General features: G+C 36.5%; 1 protein-coding gene across 1 annotated transcript in view; it reads left to right on the plus strand.

The window, feature by feature from the left end:
• The window catches only part of Srp72 (signal recognition particle 72), a 110,764-nt gene that overhangs the window by 44,051 nt on the left and 42,363 nt on the right, over positions 1-24,350 (plus strand). Inside the window, exons 8-12 of the mRNA XM_090384190.1 lie at positions 1,328-1,408; positions 3,059-3,116; positions 15,435-15,698; positions 19,850-19,987; positions 21,558-21,653. Of these exons, the coding sequence (XP_090240316.1) occupies positions 1,328-1,408; positions 3,059-3,116; positions 15,435-15,698; positions 19,850-19,987; positions 21,558-21,653 (637 nt within the window). The remainder of the gene's footprint in view (positions 1-1,327; positions 1,409-3,058; positions 3,117-15,434; positions 15,699-19,849; positions 19,988-21,557; positions 21,654-24,350) is intronic.

Below are 24,350 nucleotides of genomic sequence, written 5' to 3' on the forward strand. Positions count from 1 at the left end.
TTAATTGGATAACATCAAGAAAGCAAATCTGTTTATTCATTAAAATCTCAAAGTGCCACTATTATAGTTGTTTCAGGTCTAACTAAACTCTGATCTGATAGCAAATGGCTTCTATTGGCAGCTGTTTTCATGCAATGAATGAATGAATGGAGTCTGAACAAGAGATGTTCGGAAGATAAATTTAAAATTGAAAATGTAACGATAGTTATGTGGCAGAAATATATAATGCGCATGAAGTATTAATTATGCATTGTCATATTTCATATTTCAACGCATGCATTGAAATATGACATTATTCTTTTACTTAATTGCTGCAATGGGCCAATGTATCCCAGTTATAGATGTTTAACATTCTTGTAAATTTTTGTTTGCAATCAGAAGGTTTTTCTTTCAAATGCTGCTTGAATGTTAGTTTAAACAATACATTAGTCACCATTTTGACATGAAGTTGCTAATAGAGGCACTTGCTATATATGTGACAAGGGTCCAAGGGTCAACAGCTCTAATAGTGTAAAAACCTTGAGTTCTTAATGTGCAACAGATACACTTTCTTGATTATTTTATTTAATTAAAAATGACAGTAATTTTAGGTGACTCATGGATAGCAGCATCCTCCATAAAATGAGCTGAATTCTAAGCTTGTTGCTGTCACTGGATGAAACAAAGTTTCCACAAGACAGCAAGAAATAAATATAATGCAATAAATGCAGAGAAGCATTTATTATTAAATTATTTCAATATCTGCATTGAAATATAACCCCATTACTTTACTAATTTTCTGTCCTATTTCCTTTAGACATTTAGCCCTAGCCCTGTTCTTTTAATGCTTGCTATAAGAATATTCAGATAAGTAATCACACTCAAAGCTGAAAAAATAAAAAAGTGAAATTAATCAGAGTTATGCTATAATATTATAGGATTTCATACCACTGTTTTTCTTTCTATCTCTTGCTTTTTTAAATTTGGTATTGTTATGTTGCATACGTATTTGTTTCATTATGTGTTTTTAATTTTATTTTATACTTTGTATATAGTTTATATAATGTAAGTTGTAATTTGTAACAGATTTTATCACAGGTGCCTATTTTCTTGCATCTCTCAGATAAGTTAAACTTTTAAACTGCATATGCAAAAGTTTCAGTTAAAAATTAATTATAATTACTTTAACTGCTTTAGAAGGCAAAAGACAAAAAAAATTATATTAGCAGTATCATTGATCCCAAGAGAGAGATTTATTTAGCATAAACCTTCTAATTTTATTATTATTCTAAATAGATTGATAACTGTTGATTACCACATACTCAACCAATGCAATCTCTAATATTAGGGCCCAACTTGGTTATGCCTTACAGATGCGAAATAAGACCGAACAAGCAATGAAACTTTATAATTCAGTTTTAAAACAAAGGTAAGCTATTAGTTTTGATAGTTGTATAGTTATTCATAGTATTTCGTTTTTATTTAGCATTGTTTTGGAAAGTGCTGTCTACGAGCTTAATGACATACAGTATAAGATACTTTTTATCAAGGGATGTTGTCATTCATATTTTGATAGTCATTTATATTTTAATTTGGCTGTTATGCTGGTAATTAGTTGCTTCAGTCTTTGAAACCTTTACATAACCAAATTGTTATTTATAAATTAAAAAAGTAAATATTCACTTTCAAATTTAAAAAAAAATAATAATAAAAAATCAATTAGTTTTATTATTGTTTTATTTATTTATTTATTTTATTAATTTTTGATATAATATCCTTGAAAATATTAGTATTAGAGAACTTCATATCTGATTGCACAATTTACCCACAGATCTTTTTCATTTTCCACTACACTGGTGTACCACACAGTTGGTATGTTAATTTGGGAATACTGCTAACCATATGCAGTACCTTGCATTTATCATTGTTAAATTTCATTTCTCAGCCCATTAGCCCTTGTTGCAGTAGTTTACCTTAATTATTTTCATTAATCACCCTGCCAACCTTTGTATCATCTGTAAACTTAGAAATTAGCCCTCACACCTTCCGTAAAGATGGGAGTACTGTTTAGTTCATTAAATTTAAGCTTTAGGAAATAAATGCAGAAGGCTTTTCAAGTAGATAAGCCTTCACAGAGCAATATGGCCTTAGTTGCTAATGATCCTAAAAACCAAATAACTAACTAACTAACTAACAAATAAGCCTTCATGGCATGTTTTCTTTTTTCCTCCAATTGTCTCAATAATTTTTTACCATACTGCATTCAACATTCAGCCACCTTGTTACCTTTGTTGATGTTTAACATGCTTTTATTTTCCCAGTTGTTCTCCATTGTGGAGAATCATCTACAAAGTATTGACCAAATATTAATAGCTGTGGAGGAAATTTTGATTTCTTACTCCAAAGGAAGATCGATCTCAAATAAAAATGACCAATTTCAAAGCATATTTTGTATGTTCTTCTGTTTTGTTTGTTTGTATTTTTGTTTGAAGAGACCTTTTTGATTCAGTCCATTAGATTCAGCATTCTTTTCTCTTTTTTTTTTTTTTTTTTACCTATGAAGTTGCATCGAATGTTACATTATTTTTTTGTAATTGATTGCACTAAGTAAATTGAGGTTTGATGTTCATTGAAACTTGCCAGGAATATGGGAAAAAAGATGTGATTTTGAAGGTTTGAAGTATTATGTAAGAAATTTGTTTTCAGAATACTTTAAAAAGTATTTTATTCTGTACTGCAAAATAAATTTAACACAAATTAAAATGGTGCAAGGTGGCACCATTTTAATTTCTGTTAAATTAAAATGGTGCCACCTGGCATCATTTTAATTTAGCACAATACAATGCTGCTCCTGCCCACCTGGCCCTCCATAGCCAGGTGGGCAGGAGCAGCAGTGAGTAGCACACGCTTCTTGATTAGACTGGGGTTTGAGCCCATGACCACCAAATATGGAGGATGCGGAAAGGTTAGGGAATGACCACCGCATATCCCCACGGAGCAGTATGGCCTTAGTTGCTAATGCTCCTGAAAACCAAATAACAAACAACAACAAATTAAAATGATAAATTTATTTTTACAGGCCTTCTGACATTGCCCTGGGTGCTGTAGCTTCCAATAATATTATCACCATCAATAAGGTGAGTAAAATATTTAGGTTGAACCACATTTTAAGTATTTGTTGAGTCTGAATGCTTTTTCTTATGAGAACCACATCCTTAATTTTGTATTTTACCATACAGAATTGACTTTGTTATTCATACTATGTTTGATAGTACTGTTTAGTAAACTAAAATGTAGATTGATGGTAGTCAAATTTTTAAGATTACACATTCCTTAATACATCATCCGAAGGCCCTTAAAACATTTTCAGAGACTTTCGTACCTTATGGTATATTTTAAAGCTAAATTATATACCTGCCCTTCTTGTTTATTTTTGCTGTATGGTAGAGAGAGAGAGAGAGAGAGAGAGAGAGAGAGAGAGAGAATTCATTATTAAACATGCAAAAAAAGGTTAGTTTTTTCATTATACACTATTTAAATTGCTTACTACATGAACAAAGGACAGCAGAATTTCATGATTTTGAAGAGAGAGATGGAGCAAATGTTGACAACTAAACTCATGGACACATCGGCCTGTGTCCATGAGTTTACTTGCCACCATTTGCAAAATGGGGGGGGGGGGGTCCACAAGTTGCCTTAGTATTGCACTGCTTTTAAACAAATGGCACCTTGTTTGTAAAGGGTAATTTACAGTGTGAACTATATGAGAACACTGTGGCTGCTAAATGCAAGAGAGGATGATAAAATATTTGTCCTTTTCAGAATTTTAAAAAGCTCAAATAGTATTAGCATTAGTTGAGGCACATGTTGCAAGAAAGCAAGCTTATACAGCATCAGCCAAAAAAAAAAAAAAACCCCTTCCCATATCACCCATCCGGTCACTCCAAATGTTTGTCTAGTTCAGCCTTAAATTTGTTCAAGTTATCAACTTCCACAACAACAGATGGAAGTCTGTTCCAGCAATCAACTACTGGCTAAAGGCAAACTTCTGCACATCTATTCTACAACTGTCTTTCCTCAGTTTGAATCTATGTCCCCTCAGGTTCTTAATCTGAGCAAGCTGAAGTATCCCTTCAGCATTGAGCCTGCTCAAACCATTCAAGACCTTATACACCTCGATCAGATCACCTCACAGGTACCTAGTCTCCAGATGCTGCAACTTGCAGAACTTAAGCCTTTCTTCATAAGCACACCTCTTTGTTCATCTTGCCAATCTTGATGCCCTTCTCTGTACTCGTTCTAGCAACTCTACATCCTTCCTAAAATGAAGCCTCCAGACTTGTATACAGTACTCAAGGTGTGGCCTGACCATTGTCTTATACAAAGGGATAATCACCTCCTTGTCACTGCTAGAAAATTTCCTATGTATCATTGACAAAACTTCATGACCTGCTCTGGCAGCCCATCTGAACTGCTCAGAGAACTTCATATCTTACTGCACAATTCCCCCCAGGTCTTTTTCATTCTCCACCTCCCTGAGTGTAGTACCACACAGTTGGTACATTTCTCTTGGGTTACTGCTACCCATATGCAGTACTTTACATTTGTCAATGTCAAACTCCAGTTGTCACTTCTCAGCCCATCTGCCTAACTTTTATAGATCCTGATGCAGTAGCATACTGTCTTTACTGTCATTAACAACCCTGCCAACCTTTTTATCATCTGCAAACTTGGACATTAAGCTTGATATACCTTCATCGATATCATTGATAAATATACAAAACAACGAGCCCAGCACCGAACCCTGGAGGACTCCCCTAATAACATTAGTCCATGTAGAGCAGTGTCCATTTATTACCACTCTCTGTCGTCTCCCGCTCAACCATCCCTATATCCATTGCAAGAACTTGCCCTTAATGCCATACCGCTCCAATTTGTACAGCAGTCTTCCATGTGCAACAGTATAAAAAGCTTTCCTGAAATCCAAGTGTATGATATGAAAATTATTTTTTGCATCCAGTTCCTTTGTGACCACATCATCGTATCCAATCAAATTGGTCAGACAAGAGTTCCTCTTAACTAACCCATGCTGTGTCTGAGCTATTACTGCTGTCTTGTCTAGGTGTATCACCTCTGTATCACCCTGTATCACCTCTTTAACCAGTGACTCCATTATTTTCCCCAGAACAGAAGTTTAACTGACAGGTCTATAATTATTTCTGTCAGCCACTTTTTGTATTTGTGGTTAATAGTGGCTAATTTGTATTAGCCACTTTATTTTTAAATCTAAATTATGTAGTATATATGTACTTAAGAAACTTACACTCAGCAGGGGGGGGGGGTGCAAACCTAAGTTGAATTTATACTGGGAGAATGCAAAATGCAACATAAATGTTTCCCATCATCAGTTTTTAGACTAAAATATTCGCTTTCAGTAATATTCAATCCAATTTTAATATCATATTCAAAATATTTATGTATATATGTAATTGTTTATGTTCAAGTAGTATTAGCCATTTTATTAATTTTCAAAGCTGAATTATCTATATATATGCTTACTTAACCCATTCTCAGCAAGGGGTGCAAACCTAAGAGTTGAATTTATACTGAGAGAATGAGATTGAACCTTTACACATTTTGCAATGTGTAAGTGTTCAACCTCAACATAAATGTTTCATATCATCACTTTATAGACTAAAGTATTTCCTTTCAGTAATATTCAGTCCAGTTTAGCACCATATTCAAAAATATTTATGTACATATGTTAGAAAAGTTCTAGATGACAAATCTCATAAACCATAAAAATATATGAGTACACTATAGTCCCAATTATCTGAGGTAATGTGAACATTGGGAACCTCGTATAACTGGAAGGTTTGGTAAATTATTATTAAATAAACTGGATTTGAATATATTAACGTGATGATGTACATTCTATTTTCAGGTCAGACCACTGACCGCCGCTAGCCAGGTGGGTAAAGTGCCTGCCTGGCAACCCAAAGGTCGTGAGTTTGAATACCGCCTCAGGCTTGGATCAGAGTAAAATACAAACACTTTAGGAGGTGCATTATGGCCACAGAAGCTGATGCGCTGACAACTAACAAAAAAAATAAAACAAAAAAAAACAGGTCAGACCTATTTATTGAACATAATGACTTTTAAATTATACAGTAGTAAAACACTTATACAGTATAAGAAAGGTACCTGGGATGGATAGGATCTATCCAGTTATATTAAAGGAGGCAGCGAAGGAAGTAAGCAAACCCTTAGCCATAATTATGAGAGCATCCTTGGACTCAGGGGAAGTCCCCACAGACTGGAGATATGCAAATGTGTCCCCAATTCACAAAGAGGGATCAATGGGTGATACGAGTTATTACAGACCTGTTAGTTTAACTTCTGTTCCAGGGAAATATGGATTTGCTGGTTAAAGAAGCATTGCAGGATGATCTAGACAAGACTGCGGTAATAATTCAGAAACAGTATGGGTTTGTTAAGGGAAAGTCTTGTCTAACAAATTTGATTGGATACTATGATGTGGTTACAAAGGAACTGGATGCAAAAAATATTTTGATATCATGGAAGACTACTGTACAAATTGTAGTGGTATGGTATTAAGGGCAAGTTGCTACAATTGATAAAAGGGAGGTTGAGTGGGAGAAGACAGAGTGGTAATCAATGGATGCTGCTCTTCGTGGACTGTTATTAGTGGAGTCCCCCATGTTTTGGTGTTGGGCCCACTGTTGTTTTGTATATTTATCAATGATATCGATGAAAGTATATCAAGCTTAATGTTCAAGTATGCAGATAATACAAAGGTTGGCAGAGTTGTTAATGACAGTAATGACAATGTGCTACTGCAACAGGATCTAGAAAAGTTGGGCAGATGGGCTGAAAAGTAGCAACTGAAGTTTAACATTGACAAATGCAAAGTACTGCACGGGGGTAGAAGTAACCCCAGAGAAACATACCAACTGTGTTGGTACTACACTTAGAATGGTAGAAAATGAAAAAGACCTGGGAGTAATTGTGCAGTCAGAGATGAAGTTTTCTGAGCAATGCAGACAGACTGCAAGAGCAGGTCATTGGGTATTGTCAATGATACACAGGAATTTTGCTAGTAGGGAAAAGGAGGTGATTATCCCTTTGTATAAGGCAATGGTCAGGCCACGCCTTGAGCACTGCATACAGATCTGAAGGCCCCATTTTAGGAAGGATGTAGAGTTGCTTGAGTGAGTACAAAGAAGGGCAACAAGATTGGTGAGGGGAATGAAGGGGTCCTCTTACCAAGAAAAGCTTAAGTTCTGCAAATTGGAGTGTCTGGAGACTAGGCACCTGCTAGGTTATCTGACTGAAGTGTACAAGGCCTTGAATGCATTCAGTAGGCTCAGTTCTGATGGGATTCTTCCTCTTGCTCAGATTACAAACCTGAGGGATCATAAATTCAAATTGAGGAAATACAGTGTAGAATAGATGTGCGGAAATTTGCTTTTAACCAGCGGGTAGTTGATTGCTGGAACAAACTTCCATTTGTCGTGGAAGTTGATAGTTTAAATAAATTCAAGGAGTAACTGCACAAACTTTCAGAGGGAATGGATGTGTAAAAATTTTTTTTTTTTTTTTTTGGCTGATGTTACATAAGCTAGCTTTCTTGCATCACATGCCTCTACTACTATTACTACTACTTTTAATTTTATTTACAACTGTTTTGTTACAAAAATTAAAAAGAAATAATACATGTATAAAAATTACAAGTGATAGACAAGAAAAATTTCTTAATGTGTTTCTGTTTCATAGAAGCTCCTCACTTTTTGGTTGCTATATTCTGTAGGCACATAAGTAACAAAACAGTTGCAGGCGTGGTATCCTCCTGCTGTACAATATAACGTAAAGTTGACCGAATAGCATTTAGACCTTCCATGGGTGTAAATTTTTTTTTTTTTTTTGTAGTTTCTGTGTACTCTTTGTCATCTTCACTTTCATATTTTTCTTCGTTCATCAACAAGCTTTACGATCATGTCATCAGTCATTTCCAGCTGTTCATAAGAATTCATCCACTCTTTAATATCCTCTTTGGTGAGAGTGTCCAAAACAGGAAGGTTATTAGCTAGTTCTAAATGGGTTTCCTCACCTCTTTCATCTTCATTTGCCATCTCCTTCTCGTTTAGGCACCTCCATAGCCAGGTAGGAAGGAGCAGCAGTGCGTAGCACACGCTTCTTGATTAGACCGGGGTTCGAGCCTGTCACCACCAAATATGGAGGATGCGGAAAGGTTCAGAGAATGACCACCGCATATCCCGGAGCAATATGGCCTTAGTTGCTAATGCTCCTGAAAACCAGAAAACAAACAAAACCTTCTCGTTTGCTTCATTTTGAGAGCATAAAATGTTTTTCCAGTTTTTAATAAGAGTAGATGTTTTAACATCATTCCATGCTTCTACTAACCAGTAAATAACATCCTCGATGTTTATTTTTTTAAGATTCTCACAACACTGGTCCCTGTTTCAAGATTTTGAAGCAGATGTTTTAAGAGACGTCGCCTAGAGTTGTGTTTCAAAGTCTTCAGAATGCCTTCATTTAGAGGTTGAAGAAGGGATGTCACATTAGGTGGCAAAAACAGAGCTCTGATGTCACCAAAAACTAGTTCACTTTCATCTGGATGGGATGGAGCATTGTCTCAAATTAAAAGTGCTTTATGGGAATTTTTTTTTTTTTTTTTGTTCACATTTTTTTGTGCTGGGGACAAATGCTTCATGAAACCATGTTTTAAGCAAACTTCAATCCGTCCATGCATTTTTTGATTTGTGTGGGTAATGGGCAAATGTTTAACATTTTTTAAAGCTTGGGAGTTCTTTGACTTTCCAATGAGAGTTAGTTTAAGCTTATGCACCCCTGATGAATTTGAATATGCCAGTACCATCATTCTCTCCTTTGCTTTGTTTATAACCAGGAGCTGATTTTTCTTTTCTAGCTGCAAGTGTTTTGGATGGGAGCATTTTATAATTCAGGCCCATTTTGTCACAGTTCTAAATTTGATCCAAATTCATATTTTCTTCTTGAATAATTTTGCTAATTTAGCAGTAAATGTTGGTATTTCTTCCATACTAGCTGGTACTTTTTCCCCAGTGATGTTCAGATTTCTAACTCCAAACCTTTTTTTACCAATGATCCAAGCAACCAAGTTACTTGCTGTAACTTGTTCTTCTCCCCATTAAAATGTTTATAAAATTCTAAGGCTTTAGCCTGTAAAATTGGGTTTCCTTTGTCTTTCATCTGTGTGAACCACAAAAAAAGAGCTTCAGAAATTTGTTCAAATTCTCCTTTCTTCCATATATTTCTATTCAAATTTTCACTATCACATACAGATGCTCTTTGTGAACACTATTTTTCAATTTCCGCTCTGTTTCTCTTCCAGTCCCCTACAGTTACTTCATCAACACCTATGTCACTAGCTACTTTTTTTTATTGTTTCTTCTTGATCCAAGCATCTGATTGCATTCAACTTCATATCTAAAGACACAGCAACATGCTTCCATTTTCCACTAACCCTAGGCCCCAGGTGCCAAGCGTTTCTTGAGGCCAAGCGATTTTCTGTGCTAAATAGTACTGCGATTCCTATAGCGATTTTCCAAAGCGACTGAGTTTTTCCTTGTTTCATTTTGTTCATAAGCCTTTCTGTTTATTTAGCTCTACTTTTTAAAAGTATTGAAAGAGAGCCAGAAAAAGGAAAGTACCTTTCTCTTTATTGTATATACTAACCGTACTAACTCCTATGCTATGGCCACAAGTGCACTGCTCCTGCCTCCCCGTGGCGGGGCCGGTAACCTGGGTGGAAAAGCTAATCCCCCAGGGTGAAAAGGAGCCGACATGGATAAAGAAAATTATCCAGCCTTAGAGCCTTCAAGCTCAAATACCATAGATTGGTATAACTCCGATGAAAGTAGTGCGCAACATAAGTGCTTAAAAATAATCATCAACCTGAGTATCCAACTTTCCTGATTATCCATTCCTTAACTAGTCAACCTGTGAGCAAACTCTCTCCATTTATTATACAGAGATTTCTAGAAAATGCTGCTGGATCACCGAAAATGGTCAAAAGGTTACAGTCAGGGGATTTGCTTGTGGAAGCTACGCAGTCGAAACATTCAGAATTGTTGTTAAAGATGACAACATTTGGTGGTATCCCTGTTAAAATATCTCCCCACTCAACTCTAAATAGTTCCAAAGGTGTTATCTCTGAGTGGGATCTATTGAATGTAACAGAAGAGGAGCTTGTACAAGAACTTAAAGACCAAAAGGTCATACATGCTAAGAGAATTTTGACTTGTAGAGATGGCAACCTCATTCCAAACCGCAGTGTAATTCTCACATTCAATACTCCAAACTTACCAAATACTGTAAAAGCTGGTTATCTTAATTGCCATATCCGCCCATATATACCAAATCCAATACGGTGTTATAAGTGTCAGAAGTTTGGACACTCTCAGGCAACATGTCGAGGAAACACAATATGCCCAAAATGTGGATCCCAGGATCACACTCAAACAGACTGTACTGCTACATCTCCAGTTTGCCCTAGCTGCAGGGAAGATCATCCTGCATATTCTAGAAATTGCGAGCTATGGAAAGTTGGAAAAAAAATACAGAAATTTAAAGTTGAAAATAAAGTGACTTATCAGGAAGCGAGACGACAAATACTGAAAATACTCCTGCATGTACATATGCAGATGTTACAAAGAAATATCGTTCAATTGCTACACAAACCAATGACTCAGTTCCACCGAACATATCACTTGCTGAATGGGCTAAAGCTCAGCTTTCAGTTCCTCAGCCATCCTTGAAGCAACACAACAGAGACCAGACTTGTAATACCCCAATTTCCATCCCCACCACTAGTGGCATTAAGTCACAAAGTGAGACCAGGATGACAAATGCTGAATCTTCTACTAAAACCCAGATTAATACTGCAGAAATGGATACAGATGACAAAACTCAACAAGAACCTATATTAGAAATTCATGCCGAAGAAGACATGGACACTGGACGGCCTACCTTTCCTAAAAAAGATAAAATTAAAATAGATTGCAATAAGCCTACTGCCTCTAAAAGGCAACCGGATCATCCTACCACTAAAACTAAATAATGAAGTGCATTTTACAATGGAATTGTCGAGGACTACGTACTAATACAGATGAACTTTATGAACTAATCCGAGATTTCAATCCAGTAGGCATTTGTTTACAGGAAACATTTTTAACTCCACAAGTGACCCCCTTAATAAAGAAATATATTTTGTACAGGCGTGACAGGAATACAGCAACTGCAGCCCATGGAGGTGTAGCGGTTTTGGTATCTGTTACTAATCCGTCCAGACAAATCCCCTTAAAAACTAATTTAGAAGTTGTTGCTGTAAGAATAGAAATTGGAATATCTTTATCTCTTGTTTCTATTTATCTTCCACCAAACCAAACGTATACACTCCGTGACTTTGATGAGCTCCTTGCCCAGATATCACCTCCTTTTTGTTTGATGGGTGACTTTAATGGACACCACCCATTATGAGGAAGTCTCCATATGGATAAAAGAGGGCAGCTAATAGAAACATTACTGGACAAACAAAATTTAACTTTGCTGAACACCGGTGCACATACTCATGTTCATTTTCCCTCAGGAAATACTTCAGCCATAGATCTGTCTATCTGCTCCCCCGCTCTGTACCCAAGTATACATTGGGTGGTATTGGATAATCCCCATAATAGTGATCATCTTCCAATTACTTGTAAATTCCAAACTAGCCCCACCACCAACTATCCGGAAACTCGCAGAAGATGGAAATTTACAAAGGCAAACTGGGAAAAATTTTCCTTAAGTACAGTTTTAGATAAAAACTTCATTCTGAACCAGTCAATAGATGAAGCTAATGACCATATTACTAAACGGATACTAGCAGCAGCTGACAAAGCTATTCCTCAGTCGTCGACTCATCCACGCAGGTGCAAAAACTACTGGTGGAATGATGAATGTAATAAAGCAAAAAAAAGAAAAGAACAAAGCTTGGAATATTTTCCGCAAGCATCGCACTATTATTAACCTTATAAATTACAAGAAACTAAATGCTAAAGCACGACAAATAAGAAGGAAAGCCAAAAAAGATTCTTGGATTCAGTTCGCTTCCACTATCACCAAAAACACCGATACTAGATTAATCTGGAGGAAAATCCAACATCTGAATGGCAAATATCCATTGTCATCCTCTCCAATATTGATCTGTAATGGACAGGAACTGTCTTCCCCCAAAGACATTGCAAACGCTTTTGCTAAAGCCTTTGCAAAAATTTCAGCAGCAAATTCATATGACACTTCATTCCAACAAATTAAAGTGGTAGCAGAAAGGTTTAAGTTAAATTTCAATACCGGTCTGTCTCTTCCATATAATCAGCCTTTTACTATATCCAAGTTAACGGATGCTCTTAATAGATCACCCAATAGTGCAGCTGGACCTGATGGTATATTTTATATTATGCTAAAACACTTGAATGATACTGCTTTACAAATTCTTTTAATATTTTTCAACAGAATTTTTGAGGAAGATGTTTATCTGCGCTCTTGGAAACATTCACTTGTATAAGCCATCCCTAAACCAGGAAAAGACCTCTCTAATCCAGAAAATTATCGTCCAATTTCCTTAACTAGTTGTTTGGGGAAAACACTGGAGAAAATGGTTCTTAAGCGCCTCACCTGGTTTCTTGAGACACATAACATCTTGCATAAAAATCAGTATGGCTTTCGGCAAAATAGATCTGCATTAGATATGATGACCAAAGCAGAATCAAACATCAGAAACGCTTTTGTCAGAAATGACCACCTCGTTATGGTAAGTTTCGATTTAGAAAAGGCCTTTGATACAACATGGCGTTTCGGTATTCTTCGGGATCTTTACACCTTTGGTCTACGAAGCAGGCTTCCTTTGTTTATTCAGAGCTTTCTCCAGGGCAGAACCTTTCAGGTTAGTCATTTAAATGTTCTTTCTAGAATTCATATACAGGAGGAGGGGGTCCCTCAAGGATCTATCTTGAGTCCTACATTATTTTTAATAAGAATAAACAATATCATCCATGATATTCCAAGCACAGTAGAATTATATCATTATGCAGATGACCTCATGATTTCGTGCCAAGGAAAAACTATGAATTCTATTGAGAGACAGCTTCAAATCTCAATTAACAAAATTGAGCTGTGGATGTCTCACAATGCCTACCGCTTATCACCACAAAAATCTAACTGTATTCATTTCTATAAAAAACGTAAGATCCACCCTGAGCCTGAACTACATCTTAAAAATTTCACCATACCTCTTTCCAATAGTATCAGATTTCTTGGCCTAATCCTGGACAATAAATTAAACTTCTTACAACACATCACATATCTGAGAACCATTTGCTTGAAAAAATTAAATATCCTCCGAGTACTCTCTTCATTGACATGGGATGCTGACTGATACACTCTGCTTCGGCTTTATCGGGTATTAATTCGATCTCGTTTGGATTACGGAGCTCCAATCTATGACTCTGCCAGGAAAAGTGTACTAACTCGGCTAGACACTATCCATCACAGTGCCCTAAGAACTGCTTTAGGAGCATTCAGAACATCCCCTGTACAGAGTCTATATATAGATGCACACGAACCTCCACTCCATCTTCGGAGGAAAATGTTGATCCTCAACTATGCAGCAAAAATACGGAGTCTTCCTTTTCATCCTATCTCGCCATACTTATTTGAGCCCCAATGGACCACATTTTATCAAAACAAACCTAACGAAAACAAGCCTATTGGGATAAGGTTGCTACAGTTATCACAATGTTGGAATCTAGACATGGGTAATGTCTTCCAGGAAATGAGCAATCACGACCCTCCGTGGTCTGATTATACACCGGTCTTTGACTTCTCATTCCAACAATGGGGGAAAAAGCAAGCAGCAGACCTTACCATCAGGACACTCCATGCTGCACATGTCGCGGAAAATTCTCGGTGTTTTCAAATATATACCGATGGCTCGAAAACAAGTACGACAGTGGGCGCAGCGGCAGTTTCTTCTATCTTTTCTACTTCTGTGTCCCTTCCAAAGGAATGCAGCATCTATTCTGCTGAGCTGTGGGCGATTAAAATAGCTCTGGATCACGTGACTAATCTGTCCAGGATGCGAATTAGGATCTACTCTGATTCTCTGAGCGCAATAAAATCGTTGAAAAATCCATCCAAACCAATCCACCCCGTCTTGAAGCAAATTAGATCACAGATTATTGCGTTACAAGCTGTAAACCAGTCAGTCAGTTTCTGTTGGATACCAGGCCATGTAGGCATCAAAGGAAATGAATACGCAGATCAAGCTGCTAAACATCCAATCAATGTAAGATCTTCTAACTACCAAGTGCCATACACAGACTACAAATCAGTCATAAAAAACTTGTGTGAAGAGCAATGGTTGCAAGTCTGGCAGGCTCAGTACGGCAATAAACTGCTTTAATTTAAACAGGAACCTAAGTTGTGGCCCTCAAGCATGCGATCAAATTGGCAAGAGGAGGTGATCCTGGCTAGGACGCGTATTGGGCATACGTATCTAACTCATATTTATCTTCTCAAGGGGGAAGATCTGCCTATTTGTACATTTTGTCAGACTACACTTACGGTGAAACATATTCTAATAAATTGCAATCATTATAATAATTATCGAAACAAAATTTTCAAATCGCTTTCACATCTGCAAGAACCTTTGACATTACCACATCTCATTGGAGACAATGCAAATCTAGCTGAGTTCTTTTATTTCTTAAAGCAGACGGGATTATTTTACAGATTTTAACTGGTAATGGCACTACCGAATAGAATCAGGCACAATATGGCCTTAGCAGTCCTTGTGCCATTAAACATCATATCAACGAACCAACACTAACCCTAATAACATAGATGAAACATGACAAATAAAATAATTAGAGAGTAAAATTTTGAAATCTTTTTTATTTCTTTTTTTTTTTAAATCTTTAACTCTTTTTTGTTAAATCTTTAAAATTAGAGAGTAAAAAGTTACGAAATCAACAAACGTAAAAGATCAGTACGGCTCAACAGTCAACCGGTGTGAGTTCCTGCTCTATACTGAACTACATACTCTTGTCTTTGATAACAAAGTATATACAACTTTTCAACAGTTCACCTCAGATAATGCGGAACCCTAGTTAAACAAGGCTCAGTTAATCGGAACTCTACTGTACTTTTAAATTTCTCTGTATATCTCTGATTTGCATTTCTAGTCAATACTAATGAACTGAATCCTAATTGCAGTATTAACTTGAATTATGCTTGTTTTAGTGCAAACCCCTTATTTTAATTAATAATAAAAATTTTATAATTTTGTGAGAATATTTGAAATTTTCCAGATTTTTTTTTTTTTTTTTATATAGGACCAAAATGTTTTTGATTCCAAGAAGAAAATCAAGACTGCAACAGCAGAGGGGCTGGAATCCAAATTAAATTCTAGCCAACGACGGGCAATAGCTCTGAACCACTGTTTACTTTTATTACATACTAACCAGACTGATCAATGCCGTCGCCATTCACAAATGATGTTAAAGAAATATCCTGAAAGTGCCGCAGATGTTGCTCTTGTTCAAGCAGCATTATTATGTAGAGAAAAACAAGTACAAAAAGCAGTGGATTTATTGAAGGTAATTAAAATTCATTTGGTGTTTGCTTTACACAAAACTGGCCACTGAGAATTCATAGTTTTACAGACTTTACTTTATACAATACTTTTAAGGTGTGTGTATTGCCCGTTATCGTTTTTGCAAACCGCATTTACCAAAATATATGTTTAATATGTTTAATTAATATAATTGGTCCTTGAGGTTGTCACAGACATTCTCTCAGATATGCCAGACAAGCTGTACTTGCTACCTGGGAGTCTAAAACGCTGATGGAACTGATATTCGGGTGACACTCAAGTCAAGTGGACCCAATTTCGGCGAAGTCCGGACGGTCTGTGACAACCAAATCCTCTGCTTGCACCTTCACGATGGTGGGACTGTTAGTAATCCTGGGTATAACCTCCATGCACAAGCACATGGTGGGTGACCACCCAGGTGTGAACCAACGTAAGCAGGGGTCGAGGTGTGGCGCCCACACCACATGGAGGAATGCCGCCCCTCTATGTTACCAGGCAGTACTAGGTGGTAGATGACTCTCATCAACCGGTGAAATACCACCACTTTGCTTATTGGAGGCTTGAAGTGGTGGAACCCATGTTTAGTCTCTAGAGCTAAGTTCCGGTCAACCCTTCCCTATCTCTTCCATCATGCAGTATGATTGATGACTCTTGAGGTTATGATGAACGTTGTGGCGAGATCCAATATTCCTTACATTTCGAGGGTACAGCTCTAAAACGGTTTTCGCAGGCCGGCCGCTAGTTAGTACACCAGACCGAACCTATTGGTAACTCTCTAGGAGGCTTCCGGATCAGCTAGTGTATAATCTTGCTACCTCTACTCTGCCAGATAGTGACTGGAGGGAGTCCGAGTAGTGTGTATGCGGGGAGCATTGTCGAGGCCACGTTATGTCAAGGATCTGGGTATATTCTTCCCACATGTACGCCATATCCAAAAATTTCATTACTTCATACAGCATGTCCCACCCACTTTTTCTTACTATTGAATACACCATGAATTGTCAAACTAATAGAACAAGCTTATCTGCGAAAAGATCTAAACCTCCCAAGGATTTCCTAATTCATTTCACAAATATACGTGGTCTCAATTCTAATCTCAACGATGTCCATTTCCACTTGCAGTCTGCCAAACCCCATGTACTTTTCTGACAGAATCTCAGTTATCGGTTGATTCAACTACTGTTCATCTCAGATGCCCAACTTATTCGCTGTATGATTCCTTTCGCCTCAAAGGTGGTACTTGTGCATATGTCCGTTCTGATATTCCCTGTCAGAGACTTGGCAATTTGGAATCTCCTCTCTTTGATCTTCTCTGGCTTAAAATCTCTCTACCTCATTGTGTCAAATTCATCTGTTGTCTCTACCGTTCTCCCAACTCCACTAATCACTTGGAGCTCTTTGACTTCCTCTCGTTGCAACTTGACTTTCTCCAGTCCAACTTTCCTAACAGTGAGGTAATTTTCCTTGGTGATTTTAATGTTCACAACTCCAGCTGGCTTCCGTTTTCTAGTCACACCGACCCAGCAGGTCGAGATGCTGAGGCTTTTGCAATTACTAATGACCTAGCACAGATTGTTCATTTACCTACAAGAATACCGGACAATCCGAATCATACAGCCAATACGCTTGATCTTTTTCTCACAAACAACCCTTCTAAGTACACGGTCGAAGTGAGAGGTCCTTTAGGCACTTCAGATCACAACTTGGTGATTGTCTCTTCTCCAATGGAACCTTTATCTCATGGCTATTCCCAACCTCGTGTTGTTTGGCATTACAAGAATGCAAAATGGGATGACCTGCGAGACTTCTTTTCTTCTTTTCCTTGGTCAGATTACTGTTTCAAAACTCCTGATGTCAACGTTTGCTCAGATCGTGTCAGTGAAATTATTCTTGCAGGAATGGAATCCTTTATCCCACACTCCACTTTAAAATCTCGTCCTTTATCTAAACCTTGGTTTTCCAATAAATGTGCTAAGGCTGTTCAAGAGAAGAATGTTGCATATCGTAATTGGCTTGTTTCTAATTCTTCAGTTTCATTTTCTGCCTACACCAAAGCTCGCAACAATTGTAAAGCAGTTATTAATCAGTCCAAACTAGAGTTTGAACAGGCTAAGAGTAGAAAACTTGCTTCTTGCCCTAATGGTAGCCGAGCATTCTGGTCTCTTGCCAAAGCTATTGGCCGCAGCTTTTGCCCATCTCTGCTTCCACCTCTGTCCAAACCAGATGGTTCTGTTGTCACTTCAGCCAAGGATAAAGCTGACCTGCTAGCATCCCATTTTTCTTCCAGCTCATGTATTAATGAACTTGGTAAAACACCTCCCACCATTCCCAACACGGTCCATTCAATGCCTCCTGTGGTCTTCCGTCAAAAGGATATCAGAAGGATTTTGATGAATCTTGATGCTAAGAAAGCTCCAGGTCCTGATGGTATTTCTCCACTTGTTCTCAAAATCTGTGCTCCTGAACTTACTCCTATTCTTTGCCGCCTTTTTTCACTTTCTTATTCCAAAGGTGTTTTTCCTTCTGCTTGGAAATTTGCTCATATCCAGCCAGTTCCTAAAAAGGGTGACAAATCCCTCCCATCCAATTATCGTCCCATTGCAATTACTTCTACTCTTTCTAAAGTAATGGAGAAATCAATTAACCGCCAACTCTTAAACTACCTAGAAACCTTCCGTCTGATCAACGATCGCCAGTATGGATTCCGTCGGTGTCGATCCACTGGTGATATTCTGGCTTATGTTACCCATTTATGGACTACTTCAATGGAAAGGTTCGGTGAAACACAAGCAGTTGCTCTTGACATCTCAAAGGCTTTCGATCGTGTTTGGCATAAAGGTCTTCTAAACAAGCTTCCATCTTATGGTTTGCCAACTGTTTTTAGTAATTGGTTATCCAGTTTTCTCTCTGATCGCTCACTGAGGGTGATGGTAGATGGCTCTCTGTCTTCTAACTTCTCCACTAATGCCGGTGTCCCCCAAGGTTCAGTTCTTTCCCCCACTCTTTTCCTCTTGTATATCAATGACCTTCTTCCATTGACTGGAAATCCTATCCATAGTTTTGCCGATGATAGCACATTGCATTCAACTTTCCATTTTGAGAAACCTTGCCCTGCTCAATCAGCTTCAACTTCTCGAAAATCTGCTACCAATTCCTTAAATGCCGATCTTCAGGTAATTCTCCAGTGGGGCAAAGACAACTTAGTTGATTTCAACCCTTCTAAAACTCAGTCTTGTCTTATATCTCGCAAAAAGGATTCTTCTGCTCCTATGCTTATCTTTAGTGACACTCCAATTTCTAGGCAAAAGGATATATCTCTTTTGGGGATTACCCTGACTTCTAATCTCTCTTGGCACAAGCACATTACAAATATTGCTTCCTCTGCATCTAAAAAACTTGGTTTTCTCTTTCGCTCTCGGCGTTACTTTTCTTCCAAACAGCTGCTCACTCTGTATAAATCGCAAATCCGCCCTGCCATGGAATATTGTTCCCACATCTGGGGTGGTGCCCCCAAAACCTCTCTCAGGCTTCTTGATTCCATTCAGAAGAGGGCAGTTAGGTTAATTAATGATTCATCTCTAACAGAGTCTCTCCACTCGCTTTCTCATAGACGTACTGTTTCTGCTGCATGCCTCTTCTACAGATATTTCCATGGGCACTGTTCTTCTGAATTGGCTTCTATAATTCCCGCTCTCTCTTTCAAAACAGTCCGAACACGTGCCGCCACCAGCCAACATCCATTTACTGTCCAACTTCAAACCCACAGAACCAACTTTTCATCTTCCTCATTTATTCATTCAACTGCCGTTTTCTGGAACAACCTTCCTTCATACGTATTTCCTGAAAATTACAATCTACAGAAGTTCAAGTCCAATGTCAACAAATATCTTCTTTCGTCTTCTCAACCTCCAACCCAAGCACGGTACTAAGTACTATAGGTTCTAATACCTCTCGTGTTTGGGGTTCACATAAAAAAAAAAAAAAAAAAAAAAATACCTGTACATCCTGCAATATATATCTTTTCTGATACTATAATAAGAAAGATTTCTTGTTATTAATAAGCAGATGTTACTGTTAGTTAGTTATATGATATAAATCTTCTTATTGTATTATTTACAGTTATTAACCTCCTGTTCTTTTTTATTTTTAATGTAGAATTTTGCATCTTCTCATCCTGATCATTCTTTAGCCATTTCCTTTATGTTGGTTCAACTTCTCCTCACTCAAGGTCATGTAAGCCAAGCTTGCATAATTCTGCGCTCTCTAGGTGATCTTTCTTACCGACCTGGCATAGTAAGAGTACCTTTTTGCATTTTTTTTTATTAATACTGAGAAGTCATGTATTAGTATTTATGTTTTTACATAATACAGCTCATTTTCTTTTTTAAATTTGTTAATTTGGTGAAATAATACTGATAAAAAGATTATCACATAAAGTGCAAGAGCACTATATAAACATATGGTGTATCCTTGATTATTTTGGAAGATTTCCATTAATTTATAGTTATGGTAGGCTTACATTTTTAACAAAATGTTTTTATAATTTCCTGTAATTCTTTGTTTTCAATAAATTTTTTTTTTTTCTGTTATTTGGATTTATTTCTGTGCACAGTTTATACACTTTAGCTTGTTTTAACCATTACTGTTATGAATAATATTCTATTAATTTCTAAATAATAATATATGCAAAGCCACTCTATCATGATGGCACACTGGTTTTGCTGCTTATCATTCATTTGGAAGGATCAAACTTCAAATCATGTTGATCAAAGCCAAGGACCCTTAACCAATCAGACTAACCTCTCTGTGGGAGGTGAGAAGGCCTCCTAATATTGATCTATTTCATTGACAAATTTTAAAACTAGAGTAAGGGAGGTGAGTGAGGCGGCAGGTTAAAATTGGAGGTGACTATACAAAAAAGATAAGAACCAATGATCCAAATAAACCTTAATTTAGTTTCAAAAATGGATGATTATTCTCAATTTGTCATGTAAATATGCTATATATAAATGACGTATAAATTAGTGCTATTGCATCATTTTTACACACAGCAACCTGTTAAAGTAGTACAAAATTGCCATGATAATTGGAGATAATCGGGGCAAATCTTGTCCCGATTATCTTCGATTATAGTTCCATGATATTGCACTACCTCGAATAAATAATGCTTCAATGGAGAAGACTATTGTTATTTATTCTCAGTGGATACCACCACCCAGATGGCACCGTTTCAAAGCTTGTTGGCTTCTCCTCAATGGGTTGGCAGTTACCCTGGTGTTGCAGTGATGACAACCCGGTTGTGAAGTATAACTTCAATATGAGAGATGCCTGGGTGGTGGTTTCTGCTGAGAATAAGTAACAGTAGCCTTCTCCATTGAAGCGTTACTTATTCGAGGGTAGTGCAATATCATGGAAACTCGTGAAGGTAATCACAATATGAGATATACTTAAATGATGCCAATTTTGTACTGCTTTAGTGGGTTGCTGCATGTTAAAATGATGCAATAGCACTAACTTATACATCAGTAAACTTGTTTGCAACGTGAGGCTTTAACCAGCCCTAAAAGGTTTTCAGCTATATATAAATATATTGCTTTTACTACATTCAAAATTTATTTTCTATAAAAATTTTATCTATTTTATATAAAAACTGATTTTTTAAAATTGTATTAATAAAATTTTAAACATTACATATTAAACAGTTTTAAACAATATTATTTTTTAAAATTATTATTTTCTTTGCAAACTAGGTTTAAAAAAAAGAAAGTTCCTATGTGATGTAATGTGAAAGGTTCTAAGTGTTATCAAATTTTTATTTTTTTTCTTTGTTTATATTTATTTAATATTGTCATTATTAATTTAGATCTCAGCCTTAGTGACACTCTATCTCAGTTTAGAAGATCCAGAATCTGCTTATGCAGTATTAAAAGATGCCATTGCATGGTATAAGAAAAACAATGTAAGTCTTTATTTCCTTTTTAAGTACCTTTCATTGATATACATAGGCTCCAAAGTAGAAGAATGAATATATATATATTTTTTTATTATTTTTTTTTCACACAATATGAAAATATAAATTTATCTTGTATATATACATACTCAATACCATGCTATATGGAAATCATGTAAATGCTAATGAATTCCTATTCCAAAATACAGGAATAAGAATTTATTAGATTGATACTGAAACACTATAGAATCATACTTGTGGGTGATTTATATTTACTTGACAGTCTGAAAGGGTGAAGGATAGGAGGGATGAGGGCTGGTAAGCAAAGAGCATCTAGATTTTAGAGCAGCAGAACCTTGATTAAAACAAATGGGCCAAGGATGACTAATAGCTACAATCACGTTTTAAGATACCTGGCAGCTTTGATTATTATTTGTATGAATATTAAGGGTATACTTCAGTCAGGGCTCCCCAAATGGTACCCAGTCTCCAGACTGTGCAGTTCACGTCTTATAAGAAACAATCCTTAGCACTCCTAGCCAATCTAGTGTTACCCTTTTTTAACCCCTTCTAGATTTTTTTTTTTTTTTTTTTTAGCTTCCAGATCTTATTTCATGTGGTCTCATCATTGTTTTTTAAACTTATCATTTGAAATACTGTCTTGTGATAGTCTATAACTGTCCCACACTTTTTCTTTTCTTCAGTTAAACCTGTTTTACCCTACAATTTGACTTTTTTTTTTTGCAGTACTTCTACTTGGGATTGGAGCATATAGTTGTCTCCGACTAACAGAGCCCATTTTCTTACAACTTGTTTCAGACTGTTAAAGTTCCCCACCCCTTTCTTTGGATTACCTAAGATTTCTTTGGACACTGTCCATTAAATAACAATTCCTGTGTTATGAACAATATTGCTGTCAATACCTGACTAGACAGGAAATGGGACTTAAATTTTTTTTTTTTTTTTTACATTTTTGATATTGTTGAGAATCTTGGCAAAAACTGCACTAAGCAGATTTTACCCTTTTTTTCTCTTCCTGATATGCTGGAATAAATAATATTCTTCTAGTTATTCAAAAAATCTGGTTAAGTTTTCAGTCTGTAAGGCTAAAGTTTGAACCACATTTAATCATAATGAGGCAATTACGCTCTTGCCCATTTGAGTTGTCTAAATGGATTTTTATCATATTCTAGTGCTGTTTTGGCCTGTAATACATCCCTACTATCACCTTTCTTTATCACTAGTTATTTACTCTACACAAATTCAACCTCCATAGACTTGATCAGATTCTGGAAATGATCCCTGCCCTGTCCTGTGTACGCTGTATTCACTATAATGAGATTTTTCATCATCTGTTTGAGGCTGGCACCATGTCGCAGTTAGTTCTAAACAGTATCAGTTAACCTAGCTCAAATTTGTGACATTCCTGGTTGCATAGATGGGTCAGATTTTGTGTTTTATTACTTTGCACTATCCTGATACATCCCTTATAGTTACTGAAATAAGTCTCCTTCCATTGTGTATGTATGTGTGTGTGTGTGTGTGTGTGTGTGTGTGTGTGTGTGTGTGTGTGTGTGTGTGTGTGTGTGTGTGCTGTTGACCTGAACTCTTATTTCTTTTCCTCTTTCTGTCACATGGTAAATTGAGTTTTCTTACATGTATTTGTGAGCATTCAAGCATTAGCTTGGTCCATGCCACTAACTTGTAATTTTACCTCATTACCCCTAACCCCAATTAGTAATTTTCCTGAACCCTTTCTGTGGCATTAGTAAGAACTCTTTTACTTCCTTTTTTTTAAATAATGCTATCTCTGCTAAACAAATTCCTTCTATCAACTAGCCTTACTAATTAGTAAAAGGAATGTTGGCAGAAACAATGTTTTTCAAGTCTGGAGCTAATCAACAGGGATTGCATCATAAGATCCTTCCTGCTCTGTCTGGGCAGAATTGCAGATACAATAACATTTTGACAATTATTGCAAAATTTTTCCAGTCATTACCTAATATTCTGCAACTCAGTCACCAGTTTTGTTTACTCAATATTACTAGTTCCCACATTAATAAACATTAAACCTTTAGTTTTCCCTCAAGAACTGAGTTGCCTAGTATTATCATTAATTTTTTCACCTGGGATTCAGTTCTCTGATACTCTGATTCAGTTCCAATTGTCTATATTATGAAATATATTTCCAGTTGACAGTTAGTGAAAGTTAATGAAATGAGCACTTTCTGCATTGAACAAATTCGTATTTTATTTCTTAAGAAATATATACAAAACATACATTTCATACATATTTATGTATGAAATGTATGTGATCACATTGATCTCAGTTCCCTGACAATGGATATACCAGTAAGATTATCTCATTGCAAATTTAGCAGAGCAGTTAGTATCTGATAATTTATCCCTGGGAACTAAATCCATTTGGCAAATCATCACTTTGCATAGAGTTGAACACTCAAATAACTGCCCAGCTGCCAAGTTATCACTTTATAGGGCACTTACTCAAGTATGCTTAGCTTGACTTAAGATTGATGCATTTCTTACATGTATTGAGTGCATAGAAACACATTACCATTAACTAAAAGTAACTTCACATATAGATGCCACAATCAGTAGAAAAGCAGTAATTCTAATAGTTTGACAAATTTTATAACTACCACATTTTTTTTTTAACAATAAATGGTGAGCGCATTCTTTATTGTA

Source organism: Mastigoproctus giganteus, chromosome 11, assembly GCF_048544385.1.
Source record: "Mastigoproctus giganteus isolate SK-2022 chromosome 11, ASM4854438v1, whole genome shotgun sequence".
Classification (NCBI taxonomy): Eukaryota; Metazoa; Arthropoda; class Arachnida; order Uropygi; family Thelyphonidae; genus Mastigoproctus; species Mastigoproctus giganteus.